At 40.8% G+C, this 23,834-nt stretch overlaps 1 protein-coding gene across 2 annotated transcripts; it reads left to right on the forward strand.

Annotated features, from left to right (window-relative positions):
• The first annotated feature begins 5,261 nt into the window (after positions 1 to 5,261).
• CDKN3 (cyclin dependent kinase inhibitor 3) lies at positions 5,262 to 23,266 on the forward strand. Of its 2 annotated transcripts, XM_028505811.2 has the most exons (8): positions 5,262 to 5,368; positions 7,575 to 7,657; positions 9,173 to 9,228; positions 9,753 to 9,797; positions 11,719 to 11,941; positions 15,573 to 15,604; positions 17,281 to 17,384; positions 20,820 to 23,266. In XM_028505811.2, the coding sequence occupies exons 1-8, from the start codon at positions 5,360 to 5,362 to the stop codon at positions 20,904 to 20,906; spliced, it is 639 nt and encodes a 212-aa protein (XP_028361612.1). In that variant the 5' UTR covers positions 5,262 to 5,359; the 3' UTR covers positions 20,907 to 23,266. The 2 variants fall into 2 exon arrangements, with proteins under 2 accessions (XP_028361612.1, XP_035866053.1); XM_036010160.1 differs by lacking the exon at positions 9,753 to 9,797 and having other exon boundaries at positions 20,820 to 21,038.
• The last annotated feature ends 568 nt before the right edge of the window (positions 23,267 to 23,834 follow it).

The raw sequence follows: 23,834 nt of genomic DNA on the forward strand, positions 1-23,834 counted from the left end.
TGAAAACGTGGGTCCTAGAAACATGCCCAACAAGACCACATGAAATTGGGACTTCCGGCCAAGATGGAGGCATAAGTAGACACACTGTACCTCGTTGCACAACCAAAATAAGGTCAGCAACAATTTAGAACCAAGATAACAACCAGATCTGACAGAAAATTGATCTGAATGGAAGTCGGACAACCAGGAAAATATACGAGTTCATCCAGACCAGTAGGAGGGGCAGAATTGGGCAGCCAGGCACGGGTTCCGGCCCGGAGAGCACCGAGCACAAGACCGCAGCGGGTGGACCCTGAGCAAGCAAGGGGCAGCTGGCAGACCCCAGCCGAGGGGTGGCAAACCACAGACCCAGTGAGGCGGCGATTGTGAAGCAAGGCACTGTGCGCCGCAACCCAGGATCACAGCGCTGGGAAATAGAGCCTCCAGACACTGATTGAAAACACCTGTGGGGATTGAGGAGCAGGGAGGGATTCCCAGCCTCTTAGGAGAGGTTCTTAGAGGGTCCCACAGTGTGCACAAGCCTACACGGGAACTGACACCAGAGGGGCCCAGTTTGCTCGGGGGAAGCAGCAGAAGGGACTGAGGTCCCACAGAGAGTGGAGCAAGCACCATTGTTCCCTCTTGGACCCCACACCCACAAACATCACAACCCAGCGACTGGAGTACCCCACCCTGGTGAACACCTAAGGCTCCGCCCCTCATACGTAACAGGTGCAACCAGACCAAACGGAAACATAAAATAAAATTTAAAAGATGGCTCAAACAGAATTAAAAGCCCCAGAGCCAGTCTTTTTAAGCAACCAGGTGCACAGTCAAAGCACTGGTGATCAGGATGTTCACAGAATTGGTTGATTTTGGTTGCAAATTAGATGAACAAATGCAGGCTACAATAAGAAAATGAAGGGAAATGCATAGGGAACCAACAGTGATGGGAAGGAAACTGGGACTCAAATCAATGGTGTGGACCAGAAGGAAGAAAAAAACAAACAACCAGAAAAGAAGGAAGAAAAAAACAAACAACCAGAAAAGAATGAAGAAATAAGAATTCAAAAAAATGAGGAGAGGCTTAGGAACCTCCAGGACATCTTTAAACATTCCAACATCCGAATTATAGGGGTACCAGAAGAGGAAGAGGAAAAGCAACAAGTGGAAAAGTTATTTGAACAAATAATAAAGGAGAACTTCCTCAATCTGGCAAAGGAAATAGACTTCCAGGAAGTCCAGGGAGCTCAGAGAGTCTCAAAGAAGTTGGACCCAAGAAGGAACACACCAAGGCACATCATAATTACATTAGCCAAGGTAAAAATGAAGGAGAGAATCCTAGAAGCAGCGAGATAAGGAGATAGTTACCTACAAAGGAGTTCCCATCAGACTGTCAGCTGATTTCTCAAAAGAGATCTTACAGGCAAGGAGGGGCTGCAAAGAAGTATTCCAAGTCATGAAAGGCAAGGACCTATATCCCAGATTGCTCTATCCAGCAAAGCTTTCATTTAGAATGGAAGGGCAGATAAAGTGCTTCTCAGATAAGGTCGAGTTAAAGGAGTTCATCATCACCTAGCCCTTATTATATGAAATATTAAAGGGACTTAACTAAGAAAAGGAAGATAAAAAACATGTATAGTAAAATGACAGTAAACCTACAATTATTAACAACTGCACCTAAAACAAAAGCAAAAAGAAACTTAGCAAACAACTAGAACAGGAACAGAACCACAGAAATGGAGATCACATGGAGGGTTAGCAACAGGGGAGTGGGCAGAGGAGAGGGGGGAAAAGGTACAGAAAATAAGTAGCATAGATGGTAGGTAGAAAATAGACAGTGGGAGGACAAGAATAGTATGGGAAATGTAGAAGCTAAAGAACTTATTGACACATGGACATGAACTAAAGGGGGGAATGTGGGTGGGAGAGGGTGTGCAGGGTGGAGGGGAATGAAGGGGGGAAATGGGACAACTGTAATAGCATAATTAATAAAATATATTTAAAATTTTTTTAAGAAAGACCACATGAAATTGGAAGGAGGCAACTCTCCAAAGAGATAAACAATGGGAAAAAACACATCTGCAGCAAATGTCATACACTGTATCTGACAGTCATCACGAGAGAAATTCTTAAACTTCTTGTGTCTTGTGTCTTGTCTTAAACTTCAAGAATGAGGAAGTATGTTCTCTCCAAGTTGCATTTAACACGAAGATTCCAGTGTTCTCTTGTTCTCTACCTAACACATGTCAAATCCATTAGTATTAATATTAAAATGTTTTTAAACATAGATCCATCGTAAAACATACATCCAAGTATAACTACTGATGGCTATTATGTTTCATTTCTCTTTGAGTTTCTCTCAAAACACTCCTCTGTCTACGAACATGTGTTAACACTTTTTTGTCTGGCAGTTTGGATAAACCCCCCACATTGTTTTGACCACATACATTTCTGTTAACAGCCGTGAGTCCCACATCAAAAAATTAACTGAAGACTATAGGTGGGGCAGGCTGAACTTAAGCTCCCACTCCTCCTCTCAAGGAAGAAACTTGGAATTAGAGAAGAACCAGGTTACTATGGTGCTGTTTAACCAGAAGGCTCAGTGAGAAGCCTCTTGTTAGTGTATGTGGGACCCTCAATAATAAAGGGACCAAGCCAACCAGAGAAAAACATTTTAACATAATAAAGCCAAAACTCTTTGCAAGAAGACTTAAAGTTATGTTATTAGAAGAAATATACATTTCTCTCACAGACCATGTAACAGAGGTGGGCAAACTTTCTCTTTAAAGGACCAGACAGCAAATACTTGCATATGCTTTGCAGGCCATATAGTCTGTGTTGCAACTACTCAACTCCACTGTTATAGCACAGAAGCAGCCACAGACAACACTTAAATAAGTGAGTATGGCTATGTTCCAATTAAACTTGACAAAAACAGGGCTGTGGGACTTGGTCCATGGGCCAAAGTCTGCCAACCCCTGGACCAAACTTAAAAAACAAAACAACAACAAAAAAGAAACCTCTCCATCACCTAGGTTTCTTTGCCTTTGGGTAAAGAAAGAGCAAGCCTGGACACAGTCCTGCTGGGGAGAACAAAGAGAAGTTGAAATATTCCAGTTTACCCAGCCCTCTATGCCCTCCTGCCATGGGACCGGGGCTCACTCTTCCTCTCCTCTGCGGAATCCTCAGGAGACACAGCAGACTGAGCTGCGCTCACATCCAGCTGAGGCCAGAGAGGAAGAACTTGCACAATACTTGAAGGGGGTGGGACTTAATTCCGAGGGAGGAGGTATATTTTGAGGAAATGTCAAGAACACCTGGTGCTGAGGATTAAAGGGAGAAGTGGAGAAAAGGCAGGAGTTAGGAAGTGAGGGAGTATCAACATGCTGAAGCCCACCCAGGGAGCACCTGTTCCCGTGTCATACAGAGATATGAATTACCTTACCTAGATTCCAGGCCCTAATCTTTCTTTGAACCCTCCCTTGAATGCTTCAGAAAAGAAGCTCTTAAGCCTACCACAGGCCCTGCTTCACTTCCTACTACTCTCCACCTCACTCAGTCAGCTTCTCCCATACCGACCTCCTTGCTGTTCCTTGAACAAACCTAGTGTATTCCTACCTCAGGGCCTTTGTACCTCCTTACTCTTCAGACAGATTGAAAGCGCTTCCCCTAAATATTCAGATGGTTCATTCTCTTCATTTGGGTGTTTTTCAAATGACATCTCCTCAAAGATGTGGTCCTTGACTTTTCTATCCAGAATGGCATCCTCATTGGGCTCCACTTATTTTAATTTTTCTTCACAACACGTATCACTGCCTGTCTACCCAATAGCATGTGAGTCGCATAAAGGCAGGGACTTTACGTAGTTCACTCCAATATCCCAAGCACTTTGAATAGTACATAGGACACAGGTGGTGCTCAATAAATATTTACTGAATAAATGGATGAATCAACTCTAATATGTCTGTTATGGCTAATTCTGTGTCAACTCGATTGGGCTATGGTGCACAGATATTTTGTCAAGCATTATTCTGGATGTTTCTGGGAAGTGTTTTTGGATGGGATTAATATTTAACTGGATGAACTTTGAATAAAACAGACTCCCCTATATAATGTGGGTCGGCCTTATCTAATCAGCTGAAGGCATGAATAGAACAAAAAGGGAAGAGGGCATTTTGCATCAGACAGCGTTTGAACTTCATAAGCAACATCAACTAGTCCTGGTTCTACAGCAGCTTGACTGCCTTTGAACTCCAACCGTACTTTTTCCTGAGTCTCCAGCCCCTCAGCCTCCCTCACAGGATTTTGGACCCACCAAGGCTCCACAATTGTGGAGGCCAATTCCTTAAAATAAACCTCTTTATGTATATATCCTACGGGTTCTGTTTCTCTGGAGAAAACTGAACGATGCAGTTTCTAAGTCAAACTGTGCTACATTCTTTACTAAGGAATTCTTCCTAATAATTGTATTAGGAAGAGTTGTTTTCCACAACATGAGTCAGGGAGCTGAAACTTCTGCATATTTTTGTCAGATCTGCAGGTAATATCGCCCCAGGTGACTTTCTCCCCCATGGCAAGCAAAAAGGGCACTGGATAATGCAGCAGAGAAAAATCAAACACATTTTTGAAAGATTATAGCTGATTAATTAAGAAATACTGGTGCTTGGAACCATCTGGAGACTTTTTATCTTTCCTTCGTATGATAGTATTTCATTCATATTTAGTGAACAGGAAGGTTGATCTACACCCTAACCTGTCTACATCCTAGAATAGTAAAGAACATAAAATATCAAACATACGAGGTATCTAGATTTTTAGCCATCTCCATGGTATTTGTATGACTACATATGACAATAATGATAAAGTCTACGGGATGTGATGTGTTTTCATAAGATACTCCAGAGCAGGGCCCCGCCTTCCCACGCCATTCAAACAACTTTTTAAAAAGAAAAACAAAATTCTGTACCCTAATAGCACTTCGAAATCCTGCCATGAGGAAGCTCAGCTTCCCAGCATTGCCAAGACGCTGGGGTTGCCTTTAAACCCTTTTGCCTAGCCCTGTCCCCGCCCCCTCCATCCACCTAACTGGCAGGAGGAAGGAGCTCTCCCAGCTAATCCAAGTTCAACAGGACCCTCCTCCCGCGCGTCTTTCAAAGCCCACCTAGGGACCAATGAGCGGTTAGAGGCCGAGCCAGGGCACACGGGGGGGCGGAGTAACAAAAAGGACGAGAGTGTGATTGGTTCCTAGAAGACGCCGCGCCCCACCTCACAAAAGGATATACCAATGAACTGAGCGGAGGGGCGGGCTCGGCACGGGGCTCAGAGACTTTGCTGCAACCGGGAGAAGGTGGCGGGTCACGACGTGGGGCGGCCAGCGATGAAGCCGGTGAGTCGGGGTGAGGCTTGGTGGGCGAAGACACAGGGCCTGGCTTCTGGTGTTGGCTCTTCGGCTTACAGTATAACCGATGTCAGTTAATTCTGGATCTCAGTTTTATTCTGCTCTCCAGTTCTTGGGCCCGGGGACAGCCCGGGGCTGGTCGTGGAACGACTCGCGCAGTAACCGTCAGGGGTAGGGGAGGTGGCGCATCCCGGACCCGCGAGAGTGATGACTGCGAACGAACAGGGTCGATGGAGAACGAGGGAAGATGGACATTTGCTGTGTGCGTCTTGGGGGCTGTGTGCTGTCGCTTGCGTAGTCTCCTAAGCCTGGCGACAGCCCTGCCAGAGAGGGCTTAGCCCCGTTTTACCAAGGAAACAGAAACTTAAAGAGCTTAAGTGTTTCTTTCAGTGTATCTCTATCGTCTGCCGGATACCCCATCCCGAAAGGATGTACCGGGCTGCCCTGTGCCCCGTGGGGAGAGGTCCTTGCCGTGGGCGAGGAAATTCTCATGAACGACGATTGCCAACCTTTGCTTCTGGGTGTTGTCACCACTGTAACCATCCCCCGGGGCCAGCTGGCCCTGCGAGCCTTTCCCTGAGGTTCAGAATCCCTGGGTCTTGGTGAGTGGAAACGTCCAAATGTGTTAGGATTTGTAAATCTGTCTAAAAGAGCCTGAGAGAGTGGGCCACGCAAATTGAAAATCTTGAATCATCAAAATTGTTTTAAAGAGAAAAAAAAAAACAGATTCAAGAAGCTGAAGTCCCACCTGACTCACATCACCTACCACCAAGGTTGACAAGTTATTGAAGGGCCTCCATTCGAGTTGAGTTGATAATCATAATACAAAGAGATGCAAAGCAACTCAAATCCATAGCCTAATTTGGCTCTGTAATGTGATCTTGAAATAACAAACAAGACCATTACAGAATATAGCTTCAAAGTTAGAAAGGTCATTAGGTGGTTACACTTACTAATCCTCATGTTATCATGGGGAAATACATCAGCTGTCCTTCCCTACTGATGACCTCTTTCACTACTTGTCCCCCTGGGGACAAGTGAGCGATCTGACCCTCAAGTTTGGGAGGAGCTGAACACAGATAGCTCAACCCTTCCCTTCTCTCTGCAGAGTCTCTGTTCTGGAGTGCTCTCTGCCACCCAGGAGCCCTGGGTTGTCATTGGCTGCCTATGACTGGGAAATCCAGTTCTGGAGTGAAGAAGCCCACCAGATCACTGCTTTAAAGCCATATGATGCTCAGTAATAAAATTAACATATTGATCTCCATTTGCCTTTCCTATATCCAACTAAGGAGAAGAAAGGTGTATTTTTATTGGTCCTGTAAAACTCCAACAGTCTTCCATGTAGAATGATGCCTACCGGATTGAGTTCCAGCTCCTTAGCACACCAAGTCTACCTCAATCTCTCCAGTCCAATGATCCGCAAAGTTAAGGGCCAGTTAGTCCACCTATACTCCTACCCCAACCAAACCACTGGGCTGCATGGGGGTTATTTTTTGATAAATAGGGTAGGTAAAACTACATTCTCTCTAGCTTCATCTCTGCTCTGATAACAGTTTCAAAATAACAAGCCCTTTCTCCTTTTGCCATAATAGCCTTAACTTCTTCCCTACCTGCCTAAAACCTCCTGCTCATCCCTCAAAACCCAGCTAATACATCACCTCTGTGAAGCTTTCTCCAGCTTCCTAAATACTCATTCACTCCTTTTCTGCTCTAAACTGCATAGATTATCCTTCTATTTTAGCACTTACATTTTTCTTCTGTAATCTGTGCACACACACATCTGTGTCTCCAACTATTCTGAAAGTAGGCTTTTTATTTTACGGATCTTTGCTCTCCAGAACTTGGCAAATGAAGGTTCCCAGGAAATGTTTGTGAAGGGATGAATACATGTCACTGTGTAGTTGTGGAAAACAGATCCAGAATAAACTGACATCCCGTATACAGTAAATGGCAGAGCCAGCACCGGAAGCCAGGTTTCTTGATTCCCAAACCAACTCTCTTCTACAAAGTGCTTAATTATTAATAGGATGGTAAATTGCAATAATTTAGTATTGATATGGCTGATCTCTCTGATATTCCATATTGAATAAATTGAGAATATGCACTCAGTGCATGTTTAAGCAAAGATCATTTGTACTAAGAGTATACCTAAATAGTCTTTACAGCTATTTAACATAACCATTTTCTTTTGAAGCCTAGTTCATTGCAAACAAGTGAGTTTGACTCATCAGATGAAGAGCCTATTGAAGATGAACAGACTCCAATTCAGATATCATGGTATGTTAACATTTGTGACCAATGATGAGCTAAAATATTTGATGTGTATGTCATAATCTTTGTAGCATGAAGAACCTATTGAAAATATGTAATGATTCTCTCCCACCATTTATATAATTCTAATCTTTACAGGATTGTCTAACACCATGATTTATTTACTATCTATGATAGAATTAGGCTTTTTTGCTGGTGGGGGTGGGGGGTCCTTTATACTTTGAGAAAACCACAGTAGAAACAAGTAAGGAGTTGAGATTGGACTGGAACAATCTCCCATTTAGTACCAAAACCTACTTATTCTTTTATGACCAAAGGTAAGCACACTTACCAAATAGGGTATTTAATCATTTTATCATTTATCATTTAATCATTTATCATTTAGTCAAATCCTAGAACTGCCTTCCACAGTAATTCATCTGTCAGCAGACCATTTAAGAAAAAAACCACATTACCATAGATACAATAACAAATACAAATGTCTCTATATAAAATCAAGTTCCATATCTTGGCAGTGACTAATGGTTATACCAGATTCTCTACACCCAGCAACCAAATTCTTTCTTGCTTGCTTGTAAATGTAATAATCTCCTTCTTGAAGAAAGCTGTTCCCTATCGTAGGAAGAGAAAAACAGTACAGTGTTGTTCCTGAAGTTTTTTATTCTACCATCAAATAACAATTATCTTTCATTGCCCCTTTTAACACCATTTTAAACTCAAAAATCCATCTAATTTTCAAAGTCAGGTGGTATTTACCATATTTTTCGGACCATAAGACGCACCTAGGTTTTAGAGGAAAATAGGGAAAACAAATTGAAGCAAAAAATGTGGTAAAATATTTAATAACATAAATAACATGATATTTCACCAATGTAAATGTAAATAGAACACAACAGCAGCATTAACAACCATTATTCCTCCCAAATGTGGGGGGAGGGGGGTGCGTCTTATAGTCCGAAAAACATGGTGTGTGTTTCCCTCTAAACTCTTCTGTTTTGCAAATAAGGTAAGCCTCTGCTCCCTTCACCACTGAGTACTGCAAACTGGGGTTATGGTTTCTAGAAATTATTTCATTCTAACCAAAATCCATTACAACAAAGAATGGGTGGCCTGTAATTTTTTATCATATGAAATTTGATCTGTTTAAGGAGGTCCTACGAAGAAATCTTAAAATAATAGAATGAATGCTGGGGATGAAATTGTCAGATGGTCATTTTCCAGCTTGGTTAGTAACACCAAATATCTCAGGTGACTTAAGTACACTTTATAGCTGTAGGCATTCTGGTCTTGTCACTTTTTAGGATTTAAATGGTAACAAAGCAAGTAATAAGTCTCTGTTTCAAAACTCCCCTTTTTGTGACCAATACATTGATATTTAACTATGAATTTTTGTTTTGTGACTACAATAAACCTTTAAAACACCCTTGTTCAGTAGCAAGCACACACATTTGTTACATTGCATTTCCATTTATAACTCTTTAAAAAGTGAACTAAACTTAACAAAGTTTCTTTTCTTTTCAGGCTACCCCTGTCACCAGTGAATTGTTCTCAGTTTCTTGGTTTATGTGCTCTTCCAGGTGGGTAACACAACAGTAGGCTTCCTGTTGATATTTTTAAAGGCTTTTTGTTAGTTTGGTCAGCTAACATATTATTCTCTGTACTGATGATTAGAATTTCATAGGCCATCAGCATGGGGAACTCACTTTGGGGAGCCCTTACGGTGGCCGTGGATAAAGGAACAGAGCTCCACTCTTCAACCCTTCCAGACCCACACTTACAGTTCTGTATTTCTGATTTACCTATTTTAGTATAAGTTAAATACTGCGTACAACGTGAGGCTGAGGACTGTAGCCAGGTACTTGTTATGGAAAGGACATGGCATAAATAAACTTTATATTAGGATTTTCTTCATCTGAAATCTATAAATCCCTGGATTATATTCCTAAGAATATAAGAAATTGAAATTTACATTCAAAATGGAAATGAAACATGTAAACGTTCATATGGAATGACTTTCTAAAGTAGCTATATTGTGTTAAAGTATATTTGTTGTTACATGACCAAAAACTGACTTCTCTACTTATCTTATTACTACTTACAGGTTGTAAATTTAAAGATATTAGAAGAAATATCCAAAAAGATACAGGTAGGTGTAATATGATGATACTGTTGCATGATACTAAAAAACTCAGATTTTCAAGATATTCTATTCTAGTTAGCCTGGAATTGTCAAGGCTACTAATCCTACCAATGTCGTTTGATCAGAATAAAAATGTAATACTGCTTGATTCTGACCAGTATAGACTTTTTTAAATCTTAAAATTTCTTCCTGGTTGTTTTAGACTATCAACTTGCTGATGTACTTCCTCTAATTTATTCCTTACCTACCGGGAAGGACTTGAAGAGGCTAATAGATTAGTTGACCCTTGCAGTATTTGTAAAGATTTTCTGATTTAGAGACACCCACCTGGTAGGAAATTTCCATTTGGAGAACATTTCATGTAAATCACTGGTTCAGGAACCAATCTTACACATTTTGGAAAGCCCTATTTATTTAGTATCTTCTACAAAAGGGGTTTCCAATATTTTACGAAACCTTTTGTTTTCCAATGGAATCCAATATATAAACCAGAAGACAGTGTTTGATACAGGGACACCTAGGATCTCCTTAAGCAGTTACTGTGCTTCCTCCTTAGAGTCCTCTCCGGGGAAGTTTGAAAAACCACTGTATAATTGAAATTTTCCAATGTAACAGTATTATGTGGAGCATCCCTGGTCAGTAAGAAATATAGTGGGATCCACAAATAGAAGCTATATATGTAACCTCACATTTTCTAGTTGTCATGTTAAAAAGGTAAAAAAGGTGAAATTAATTTAATAATATATGCTATTTAACCTAATATAGCCTAAATAGTATCATTTCAATGGGTGTTTATTATAAAACAAATTATCGGTGAGTTTTTTTGTATTTAATCTTTGAAATTAGATATGTATTTTTCACTTAGAAGATATCTCAATCTAGTCACATTTCAAGTGCAGATCTAGAGGTTCGTGATCAAAGGCACTTTGTATAATACTTAAATAGCTAAACGTCCTTGGATTTAGGAGGATGGGAGGGAGAGGAGACTCACATCTGCCAGAATTAGTTATTCATTATGAACCAAATCCTCTAGAGTGAATATTGCCGTAATAAAGTTCTAATGTAGTCCTGGCTGGTGTGGTTCAGTGGGCTAAGTAGCCTGCGAACCAAAAGTGGCTCAATTCCCAGAGAGGGAACATGCCTGGGTTGTGGACCAGGTCCCAGATGGGGGTTATGCAGGAGGCAACTGATGGATTCTCAACCTCCCTTTCTCCCTCCCTTCCCCTCTCTCTAAAAAATAACTAAAATCTAAAAGGAAAGTAAGTTCTGATATAGAATAGCCTATGGTACTATTGCTTGGTTCATCTTCAGTATAGTGAAAGTAACTAAGTTGCATAATTCTAATTAATGCTTTATCTCCTAGGGACCTAGTGCATAAACTAAATACATGATGGTGTGGCACAGCATGAATATTAGGGAGAACACCAGAGCTCTGGCACCATGGCTGTGCTGGAGATTTTACATACAGTGCTTAGGGTGGAACATGAAAGCAGGAAACGTGACTGGTTTTGTGAGAAGACAGAGGGAGAAAAAAGGGCTATCATCCCTTCTCAAGAGTTTATGTTGAAATAGTAGGTGTTTTAAAATGCAAAAAAAGTATTATAAATTTTTTTCAAGAACAGCAATATAATTGACTCATCTTAAAATTCAGTAAAAAGTATTTTGATTTATAAAGTCAGTTTTAATTTTAATCACATTTCATTTCAGATGCTTCTAAATCCTATTTTGTGCTTAGTGACTTGATTTTCACCCTAGTTCCAAGGCACATCAATATTGTAGATTATCAGTAAATACTTCAAATGTATAGATTGTCATTTGTTATGTGTTTAGTTTGAGTTAAAAAATGTAACTCCATATTCTCCTTCTTGACTGGAATTAACTCTGTAATGTTTTATATGTGTGTGTCTGTATTTTGGTCTATTGGCAGAAGAACTAAAGAGCTATGGTATACAGGACATATTTGTTTTCTGCACCAGAGGGGAACTGTCCAAATACAGAGTTCCAAACCTTCTGACCCTCTACCAGCAGTATGGAATCATCACTCACCACCACCCGATCCCAGAGGGAGGGACTCCTGACATAGCCAGCTGCTGTGAAATAATGGAGGCGCTGACAATCTGCCTTAAAAATAACCGAAAAACCTTAATACAGTAAGTTCTCCTTCTCTCCATACATTACATGAGAAATGTCCTAGTCAGAATGATGTCTCAGATTATATTCAGTTATTACCTACCTTTTGTTGCAAGGGTCAAAAAGAAATAATGCACAGAAAGTACTAGCACAATACCTGGTACAGAACGAGCACTCAGAAATTTGCTGTTATTCCTTTTGAAGAGTAAGGACAATAAATGAATACATTTGAACATTTTTAGAATAGAGTTACAGGAGTTATTCTTTTCCTTTTTGTCTTAGACCTTTAGTTATAATTTTGGGACCCTCCCTCCCAAAAAAGGTGGTGTGTTACTGGTCAGTCTTTCAGTGGCTTCCAACAGCAACCAAGTCAATTTTTCAAAAATTGGCAGCAAAGAACCCTGGCTGGTGTGGCTTAGTGGTCAAAAGGTCTCTGTTCCATTCCCAGTCAGGGCACATGCCTGGGTTGCAGGCCAGGTCCCCCATTTGGGGCATGTGAGAGGCAACCAATCTGTGTTTCTCATCCACATCAATGTTTCTCTCCATCTCTTTCTTCCTCTCTTCCCTTCTTTCCAAAAGTAAATAAAATCTTTTTTAAAAATTGGGAGCAAAGAAATCATCTCTAAGCAATGAGCAGTCTTAAAAATATGACTTGAAAATTATCTTTGATGATATAAACTTGCTACCAGAATGCAAGAGGGACTCTCATTATTTGTCATTGGCTCTACAAGCTGCTGATATGAAAGTTTAAAACAATAAAATAGACTGAGGAAAAAAATGAGGAGAGAAGAAAAAAGCAGCTTGGAGAAAAGAAGAGAGTGACAGCTGGCAGTAGACCGTAGCAAAGATGAGCAGTGGCACTATGGATAAGGACGGCACACGCTCTGCCAGAAGTGGAACACAGCAGGGAGGGCTGGTCCTAGTCCTTCTATGTGCTAATTTAATTTTTTGTATCCTAATAAGATGCTTAATTCTTTCTGGAACAAGATAGAACATTAAATACTTTGATACCTCAAAAGCTCTGAAGTCCCAGAACTCATTGCATTGAGCTAGAAAGTATGAGGATTCTACTGAATAACTGCATAGTCTTAGGCCCCCTAGGCCAAGGGCAAGCTCAGCCAACTTCTCTTCCTCCGCCTAGAGCTCAGCGGCCTCGTGCCAGTAGTTCCTGGTCTGGGGGCAAACCAAACTAGTGCAGGGTCCTTGAGGAAACACACCTGTTTGTGGCCAAACTCACCTCCCACATACAGAGAACTACAGCCTGCAGAGTAGAGAAGAAGGAACTGGAAGCCATCCTCTGGTCCATATTTGCAAACTTTCTCTAGAGAAAAGCATCATCTCTCACTGCAAGCAATTACTAATTGCTTTACTAATTATAAAAGCAAAATTTTAGAATAGTTGTCTATGCTCATTTTTCTAAGTCTAAGTAAAATAGCTTTAGATAATTAGATGTAGCTAATCAAAACAGTTTCCAATTTTTGGACGCATTTTTCAAACCAATTCTGAGATTTTTTTTTCCCAACTAAATCTTGGAAAGAGGCTTCTACTGAAGTTTCCAAAGATCAAACTAGCTCAGATTAGTGAAGCTTAACAAGTTCCACTCTAACAGGTTCTAGCAAATCAAATGCTCTGATGTTGGAACAGAATACAGACAGGATAGAAAGGTGAATGGGCAGCCTTGCATGTTAAATGCTTCAGGCCCCCATAAATCTTTACATCTGATGACTAGAAGTTTTCTCTGTCCCAGACCTTCCAAAGGTGTTGTGGAGTAACTATGACAAAGACACTTTCCATCCATTCTGCCATCCTTGAGGGCCCACATTGCTAGACAGCTTCTAGGTTTATCCTCAGAAACAGGGTCTGGTCATTTTCTGTCTTGTCCACTGGTGCTGTCTCACTGGTCATCCCTGGACATTTTCATTATTTTATAAAGTCAGTGAACACTGCTTGCCTACCATGATATACTGTCTCCTAGGGTTTTTGTAACAAAGTACCACAGACTAGATAGCTTAAAACAACAAAAGTTTATTTTCTCTGAGTTCTGGAAGCTGGAAGCCCCATACCAAAACCAACTGCCCCACTCACTCTGAGACTCTAGACAGGACCCTCCCTTGCCTCTCCCTGGCTTCCAGTGGTGGCCGTCAGTCCTTGGCGTCACTTGGCGTGCAGCTGCATCACTGCAGTCTCTGCCTCTGTCATCACAGGATTCTCCCCGTGTGTTTGTGTCTTCGTGTGGTGTTTCCTCTCATAAGGACACCTGTCAGATTAGGTCAGGGCCCACCCCGACGACCTCATCTTACCTTGATTACACCTGCAAAGACCCTATTTCCAAATAAGGTCACATTCACAGGACTTCAACACATCTTTTGGGGGACACAATTCACCCCATAACACCCACTGTATCCCAAACTGAATCCAAAACACACACTGTGAAGCACAGCCCTCACCCTGAGGAACCCACAGCTAATGACACTACCACGTAAGTGCAACAGGACTCGCACAAGATGTGTGTGAGGCAGCACACAGGACAGTGGTGGTTTCTGTCGGGCACAAGGCATTTCGGGCAATGAAATGTGAGCTGGGTTTTGAGGCATGAGTAGGAACCCATCAGTCAGAGAGGAGGAAAGATAAGGGTACCAGGAGGTATAAAGTGGTATCCGTCCTGCAGGAAGCCACAGCAGGGTCCTCTCTACCTTTCTGCAGCAGACCCTCATCTCTGAGACAGGCCTACGTCTGGGACACTGACTAGAAAGGAAGCTCATGAATCCTCGAAAGGTCTGGTCCGCTGTCTCACATCCTATCACAAGACATCCCCACAGCTTCATCTACAATACAGTGTAGTTACTGATGTTCAGGATAGGTCACCAGCACCCAGTTAGGTTCAACATACCCGCTAAGAAAGTTAGGAATTGTGTACTCATTTTTCAGGGTCTTTGAAAATGCTTTAAATAGTTTTGTTGCTTTCAAGGTTAAACTTCATTTTTTGGAAAGTTCAGTTATGCGGAATTGCTACTATCTTCGCAATGCTAACGTGAACTTCTCACTCTGTGCCGAGCTCTGGTCCAAGTCCTTCACAGATGTTGCCTCACTCAGTCCTCACTGCTGCTGTCCCCATTTTACAGGGGGAAAGGCAGAGGCCCAGAGAAGCTAAAGAACTTGCCTAGGTTCACGCATGTTATCAATGACAGACCTAGGATTCACCCCGGCAGTGGGGCTCCCGTGCTAACCCTCTGTGACACGCCACCTCCATACCCTCTTTAGATACACGAGGAGTTACTATACGGACAGCAGTAAAACTATAACCACTAAGGTTTTATTCAGGCAGAAAGATAACCCAAGTGGTGACTGGTAAATAGTCTAATTTCTGTCTATTTAGTACTTGTTACTAGTTCCACCTCTCTGATGTAGCCCCTGGAGTTTAAACAGGTCACTAAATAGGCCTTGCCTACCTTGACCCTTAGAGGTGTTCAAATATCTAACAAATTAGCACTTTGCTCTTCATTAATTCAAAAATATTTATTAATCTTGCTGTGCAAGGCACTGTGCCAAGCATTAGAGTTTGAAATAGGTGGCAGAAAGAACAAGTGTTTAGTTGTAATTGTTTGGATGGAAAGAAAATATACAAATTCCAAAACTCTACTTCCCTTTCAGCTGTTACGGAGGAATTGGAAGATCTTGTCTTGGTAAGAAATCTGTTTTCATTATTCAGTTTTTTTTAACTTCAAAGTACACAAACTCCTGTTTCTGGGCCATATGCCCACTGTAGGAGAACGAAACAAAACACAGCACAAGTCTGCTAAGACCCTTGGGTTCATTTCAGGCCCTAAATTCGGTGTCCCCTAGGAAGCTGAGGCGGGTCTGGGTGGTGCTTCAGCATTGTTTTGGAGGATTCTTCAGAACAAAATTTTTTTTAAGCCTTAGCACTTGCATTCTTGTGTTTTGTTTTGTTTTGTTCTGCTTTGGTTTGTTATTCCTGTGCAGGTGGTACACCAACAGTGACTTCTAAATAATATCCACTGGTAACATAAGTGTGAAAACCAAAGTTAAGTACCATATGTTAACTTTAAACCTTTTTAAATGTGTTAGGGAAAACAACAGGTAATGAAATGCCACACTGGAGTAACAGTGGTTCCTTTTCGTTTTGGACAGTATGGAAATTAGAAACTTTTGTGGTTCCAGAGAACACTATCAAAATCAGAAGTCAACCCACAGAATGGAGAAAATATTTACAAACCATATATCTGATAAAGGACTCACCTAGAATATATAAAGAACTCTTACAACTCAATAATAAGAGAAACAGCCCAATTAAAAAAAATCTGAATACATATTTCTCCAAACAAAATATACAAATGACCAATAAGCATCTGAAAAGATGTCCAGCATCACTGGTCATCAGGAAAATGCAAAACAAAGCCACATAATGAGATACCACTTAACACCCATTAGGATGACTATTATCCAAAAAACGGATAGTAAGCATCTGCTAGTATGTGGAGAAACTGGAACCCTCATACACTGCTGGTGGGAATGGTGAATGGTACAGCTGCACTTGAAGACAGTCGGGCAGCTCCTCAAACAGTTAAACACAGAGTTACCATATGACCCAGCAATTCCACTCCTCAGTATAGACCCAAGAGAAATAAAAGTGTTTGTCCACACAAAAACTTATACATCAATGTTTATAGCAGCATTATTCCTAAAAGCCAAAAGATGGAAACAACCTCTGTGTCCATCCATTGAAAATAAACAAAATGTGTATCCACGTAATGACCTGTTCATCCATAAAAAAGAGTGAAGTGCTGACACATGCCACAGTGTGTGTGAATCTTGAACACGTCACGCTACATGAAAGAAGCCAGCCACAAAGGCCCACATGTGATTCCATTTATATAAAATGTCCAGAAGAGGCAAATTTCCGGATACAGAAAGCAGATTCTTGGTTGCTCAGGGCAGGGGTGATGGGATGGTAGGGGGATGATAAGAACAGGGTTCAGGGTTTCTTTTTGGAGGTGATGAAAATGCCCTGCAACTGACTTTGGTGATGGCTGCTCGTGTCTGTGAATCCACTGCAGTCCACTGACTTGTGTACTTCAAATTGCATCCTTACATGGTGTACGAATTATAGCTCAATAAAGCTGTGTAACAGAAAACATGAGAATGAAGCCAGTGCTCAACTTTCATAAAACCAGTCATTTAAAATCATAATTTAATTGTCAAAAACATACACTCAGGCCTCAGTCTTTTATTTCAAACAACTATACCAAACCTTGTCTTCTCTACCAACGTAAGTCTAATTAAATATAAAATACCCTATCATTATTTAATAATATACTATTTTTCTATCATGTCCTGTTAGTAGCTGCTTGTCTCCTACTCTATCTGTCTGACACGGTGTCGCCGCAGCAAGCCATAGACAGCCTGAGAGACCTGCGAGGATCTGGGGCCATACAGACCATAAAGGTGAGGAGGCTGCCTGTCTCTGCGCAGGTGTGCGCAGGGGGCAGACTGGCACAGACACAGTGGAATTCAGCACTGTGGGGGAGGAAAAAACTTCCCCTTCCCTCCTCTGGTTCTTTTTGGCTGGTTGAATAATCAAAGCAATGGGAGACAGATTGACAAGAGAAAATCTAATTTAATTTCATGCACACAGGAACTACACATACAGGAGTCAGAGACAAATGGAAAATGACACATGTATTCTGAGCCAGGGATAAGGCCACGCACCTTGGGGCATCAGAAGGTCACTGCAGGGAGAACAGGCGTTCAGGGACCAGTAGTTTGCCCGGCCATAGAGATGGGTTATCATCAATGTCTCAGTGTGGGCAAGGCCCCTAATTCAGAAAGTGCGGGTTGAGGGGTGGGTGGCAGAAGTTTCTGTTGAGCCCACTGGGTCTCATTTGCCTTTAGCTCAAAATGATCCATGTACCACTGAAGCAGATCTTAGGGTTGCTGGTTCTGAACCCCTTATATCATCAAAAGGGCAATGAATATCCAAAGCATTCTATTTTTATATATAACCCATTTATATTTTGATATTTTAAAATTTGTATTTAGCCCTGGCTACTGTGCTCAGTGAATTGAGTGCCAGCCTGTAAACCAAGGGGTAGCCGTTTGATTCCCTGTCAAGGCGCACACCTGGGTTGCAGGCCAGATCCCCAGTGAGGGGCGGCCACACACTGCGTTTCTCTTACTCTCCCTCTCCCTTCTCCTCTCTCTAAAAAAGTAAAATCTTTAAAAAATAAAATAAAATGTGTATTTAAACATAACCTGGAGGTGTTGAGAAGTTCACAGTATTGCAAACAAAATAATGAAAAATTTGAATGCCCCAGTTTACTCTTTCAGGATCTGCAACTGTTCAGGCTGTGCCCATTCAGTTCCAGGAGTGATCCTCTCACTTGGAGGAAGGAGATGGTTACTATAAACTTAGTAGTTTCTTGGTTAGATTTTTGTCCACAAAGCTCTACTGAAGACCCCTTTACATCACCAAAACACTTAATAGACAAACGGCTATAGCACAAAAAATATACAGCAACACTAATTATCTTTCACTGTCCATAATCAAAGTGATTTGTCCACATTGACTTTGCCCTTTTTTTAAAAGGACTATTTATTTTTAGAGAGAGAGGGAAAGGGAGGAGAAAGAGAAACATCGATGTGCAAGAGAAACATTGATCAGTTGCCTCTTGCAGGTCCCCAGTCAGGGACCTGGCCTACAACCCAGGCATGTGCCCCAACCTTTTGGTTGCCAAAAGGTTGCCCGTTCGATTCAACCCACTAAGCCACACCAGTCAGGGCTGACTTTGCCCTTCAAAAAAACACCATGGTGGCAGTACCCAAGGATATTATATATTAATCATGTTGCTGAAAAGATTCTACAGCTTTTGCTTTATTTGTAGCTTTGTAAAGCTAAACTGGGGGCAGGCACTAAAGAATCCTGGCCTTTAGGCAGCCCCCTGAGCTAGACAAGTCCCTCTCCCCAGGGTGCAAGTCTGACCAGGCAGAATGAATGTGAATTACTGTAACTGATAAATTCATCACGCATGCTGATTCTCAGTGCTCAGATAAGGCCGTTCACAAAACAGTCCACACAGGATCTACTTCACTGCACAGGGTCTGAAAATAGAGCTCCCTTTATTATGTTAAAATCAAGTAGTGCTTCAAACTCCAGATGTTAAGTCTGTCTTTGAAATAAATACATGGTCAAACATATGTGTATATGTATACAAGTATATGCAGGTTTTACATCTTGAATCTTGGAGAGCACCAAGTCCACAGTGCTACGGGCTGCCGTCCATCCCGTCAGCAGCATTCTGTGCCACACAGGCTGTTCCCCATGAGCACGTGCAATTTCACCCCCTTGGTCAGGAGAGGAAATGAAATTATTAGCAGAATGAGAATACCCTCTAGAAAGCTACTAAAACACTAAATTTTAAAAATTTTTGATTTAACTATTAAGATTAATGATTTGTAACATTAACTACTATGAAAATTATTCCAAATGGGTTGTCATCACAAAAATACCAAAAAGGGGGGATGTCTTCTATAAATTAAGAAATAGATTTTTCCTGACTATACCACTGTTAATTATTACAGAAAGTGCCTTCTTCCTCCTTACTTCCCCCTCCCACACCGGGAAAATACACTAGCAAGAATGAATCGCTTCATGTACTATTTTAAATCTTATCTGCTCCTGCCAGTGAAGGGAGAAAGGATTTTTACAGATTTATAGATCACTCGTCTCAAGCTACTGATTTTGATTTTTTTAAATATATTTTATTGACTATGCTATTACATTGTCCCATTCCCCCCTTCATTCCCCTCCACCCTGCACACCCCCTCTCACCACATTCCCCTCCCCTTAGTTCATGTCCATGTGTCGTAAGTTCTTTAGCTTCCACATTTCCCATACTATTCTTGCCCTCCCCCTATTTTCTACCTACCATCTATGCTACTTATTCTCTGCACCTTTTCCCCCTCCCTCCCACTCACCCGTTGCTAACCCTCCATGTGACCTCCATTTCTATGGTTCTGTTCCTGTTCTAGTTGTTTGCTTAGTTTTTGTTTTAGATATGGTTGTAATTGTAAGTTTGCTGTGATTTTACTATACTTTATCTTCTTTTTCTTAGATAAACCCTTTAACATGTCATATAATAAGGGCTAGGTGATGATGAACTCCTTTAACTTGACCCTATCTGAGACGCACTTTATCTGCCCTTCCATTCTAAAAGAAAGCTTTGCTGGATAGAGCAATCTGGGATGTAGGTCCTTGCCTTTCATGACTTGGAATACTTCTTTCCAGCCCCTTCTGGCCTGTGAGGTCTCTTTTGAGAAATCAGCTGACAGTCTGATGGGAACTCCTTTGTAGGTTACTGTCTCCTTATCTTGCTGCTTCTAGGATTCTCTCCTTCATTTTTACCTTGGCTAGTGTAATTATGATGTGCCTTGGTGTGTTCCTTCTTGGGTCCAACTTCTTTGAGACTCTCTGAGCTCCCTGGACTTCCTGGAAGTCTATTTCCTTTGCCAGATTGAGGAAGTTCTCCTTTATTATTTGTTCAAATAACTTTTCTACTTGTTGCTTTTCCTCTTCCCCTTCTGGTACCTCTGTAATTCAGATGTTGGAATGTTTAAAGATGTCCTGGAGGTTCCTAAACCTCTCATTTTTTTTGAATTCTTGTTTCTTCACTCCTTTCTTCCTTCCTTCTGTTCCACTCCATTGATTTTAAAGCAAGTTTTTCACACTTCATGTAGCTTGACTGAGAGAGAAACGCTTGCTTACCCCCAAAGGATGCAGAGCTGTTCTTAGCAAATGGTTTTGACTCCTGATTCCTACCAGCATTGTGACTACTTTAGTAAGTTTTCTACCATGTATTTCAATGTGTCTTAATTCTTTTTCAGCAATATAATTATCTTCATGAGTTCCGGGACAAACTAGCTGCACATCTGTCATCAAGAGATTCACTATCAAGATCTGTATCTAGATAAAAAGAATTTCAAACAGCATATGTATGACCATGTCTGATACTTGAGTTCTCTTAACATAATTTGAGCTAGTGTTACCAACTTGAATGTAAATGAATATGTGCAAATATTCCTAAAGCTTTTATTGACAAATTTTACTGAGTCTCTTTCATCTCTTATAGGAGATATAAAAATTGTTATACAATTTTCCTTTTTAAAAATGAAATGCAGATTGTGCTGAAAAAGCATACAGAAAAAAATACTTTATTGCATATTTTTATTATTTACCAAACTTTGACCTCACTTAGTATTTGTAACCACTGGGTGGCACGTAACATAGTATTAAGTGGGAAATTGGTATAAGTACCCAAGCTAAAATTATTTAACTTTCACCCTTTATTCCCCTCAAAAGCTCCAACTTTTCCTTCTTCACAGACATACACAATTGTGAGGGACCCTATGAATCATCCAGCCACCTCCCTCCCAATACCAGACCATCCCCAGCAGGTGTTTATCCAGTATTTGCTTGGACATTTTCAGAGACAAGGGATTCTTGGCTCAGACAGCTGCTCTGTTTTTAGAACATTTTTTCCCACCCTAGAAACTACACAAAATGAATTTAATCCCTCTTTCACATCTATTGCATCAAGTACTTGTAGATTAACGATCTCCAATTCTATCACTCCTTCATCCTACCTCATGCTACCGAACATTTTTTTCTCTTTAAATTCAACATTGAGCCACCAAAAGTGGTCATTTGGACTATAGACAAAGATTATACAATGAGTCAAAGCCACCTGTTTTCACAGGTGTCAGTGGTTTCAGTGTCGTAAGAGGTAGGTCCCTGGCTCTCTTGGATACTGGTAATCATAAATGTGAGCCCGGGATCATAGGCACTTACACACAAGACGAAGTAAATTTCACCACATCAAAACTGTTTTTAAATGTGTAATTACCAAAAAAAGCTTATGTTGTTTCCCATTCCTCTTGCTGCTTCTGAACTCCTTTAATTTCATTAGGGAATTTTTTTAAATCATTTTTTAAAATTGTTATTCTACTAGTTGTCCCAATTTCCCCCCTTTGCACTCCTCCACCCATCCCACCCCCTGCCCCAGCTCCCAGTCAGTCCCCACACTGGCGGTGTCCAAGTCTGTGGGTCATTCATTCATGTTGTCTGGTCCCTTCCGCTACTTCCCACCATTATCCTCCTCCCACCTCCCCTCTGATCACTTTCAGTCTGTTCCATGTTTCCATGCCTGTGGTTCTGTTTTGTTCATTAGTTTATTGTGTTCATTACATTCCTCTTATTGGTGAGATCATATGGTATTTCTTTTTCAATGACTTATTTCACTTAGCATAATAGTCTCCAGTTCCATCCATGCTGTCACAAAAGGTAGGAGTTCCTTCTTTCTTTCTGCTGCGTAGTAATCCAATTACTAATGCTGTTTGGGAACTTCAGACCAAAGATCCAGTATTTACCATAATATACAATCAATATTTTAGTACTCATATATACTCTGCTTCTAGAACTTAAGGTTTTATAAGAATACTAAGGAGGATAAGAAAAAAACACATATTCCGCCAGTACCTGCAAGTTTAAACTAGGGATTTCTTATCTAACATAACAAATGCCAACTTCTAGCAAGAAAGTTATTTATTTTTTTGAAGTAGAGGCTGTAATCATAGATTGACCCTCCTCATCATTTTGGTATTACAACCAACTACAATGTAAAAGTCACAGTATTCTATTGGATTTTAGGAAGTCACTGATAATGACATGACCAAATCTTGCAGTAGCTTTCTTCCAATATACCGGTATATATATAGCTTGTTTGTGAACACTTTAAGAAAATGGAAGGAAAGTACTGGCATGGATTAATCAAATCCTTTATAATCAATTGAATATTCAAAGTACATACATCTTAATTTCCACTGCAAGTGCTAGTTAAGCCTTCCACATTTAGAATGCTTGACTAAAACACTTTAATACCAAGGCTAAGGAAAAATATCTATTATTGCATAATAGAGAAACATGGGGTAGCACTACTCAAAAATAACTGTCCGATTCAATTTAATAACATATGAATTCAACATTCTTAGAAAGTATCTTCTCTGCCTAGCCTGTGGGACAGCCCTCAAAACAACAGGAGAAGAGAAACAGTCTCGAATCCTGGTCAAGCCAAAGTCAGCTGCTGAAATCAACACACACAGTAACCATTATCCATAAACTACACAAGGAAACATTTGAGAGGGTTTTTATTAAATATACAAAAGCAAAGTCAAGCAAGCTCTAGGAAGATAGGACTACTTGAGAGCGTCTTCTCTGGACAATGGTACAGCACCTTTAAGGTTCACGTAGATTTTAACCAACTGGGAGCACAAACGGCGAACTACACTCTGCCTTTCTGAGCAGGTTAAGGGTGCACCCAGTCATCGATCTGTTGTTTAAGGACGTTTTCTTCAGAATACACAAACGTGGTAACCAAAGAAATGCAATTTTTAAAAAGCATTGTACAATAAAATTAACTTACTCATGCTTTTCCACGTCAAGCTATTTATTACTACATTTTCACTTCCAAAATTTGCATTAATAAAACCAGTGTAGGCTAAAACCTTCACTCTGATCCCACAGATTAATCACCTTATATGGTTGGTACCAAACAGAACAAGCAGCAGAGCTGTTTACTCCCTTTAAACATCTAGCTTTAGCAAAATTGTTCTAAGAAGCTATTCAACATATTCGGAAACAGAACCACATCTTTCCTCTTGGTGTCACCCTGGTGTATTAGTTCAGAACCATCTTCTGGTTCTGGTCCAGTACCGGAGACTCATTACCTGCTGGTATGACTGCAGACCAGTGACCGGTTTGAGCAAGAGATTGAGTTACAATATTTGAGACTAACACTGCTAGTTCCCCAAAAGGATGAATATGAGTTCTCTTATGACCAATGC

Source organism: Phyllostomus discolor, chromosome 1 (genome assembly GCF_004126475.2).
Source record: "Phyllostomus discolor isolate MPI-MPIP mPhyDis1 chromosome 1, mPhyDis1.pri.v3, whole genome shotgun sequence".
Lineage (NCBI taxonomy): Eukaryota > Metazoa > Chordata > Mammalia > Chiroptera > Phyllostomidae > Phyllostomus > Phyllostomus discolor.

What these genes read in the sequence shown, in the direction of transcription:
- CDKN3 (XM_028505811.2), top strand. An exon ending in ACTCCAATTCAGATATCATG is followed by an intron (nt 7,658 to 9,172) that starts GTATGTTAACAT and finishes TTTTCTTTTCAG; the next exon opens with GCTACCCCTGTCACCAGTGA. An exon ending in TGGTTTATGTGCTCTTCCAG is followed by an intron (nt 9,229 to 9,752) that starts GTGGGTAACACA and finishes TACTACTTACAG; the next exon opens with GTTGTAAATTTAAAGATATT.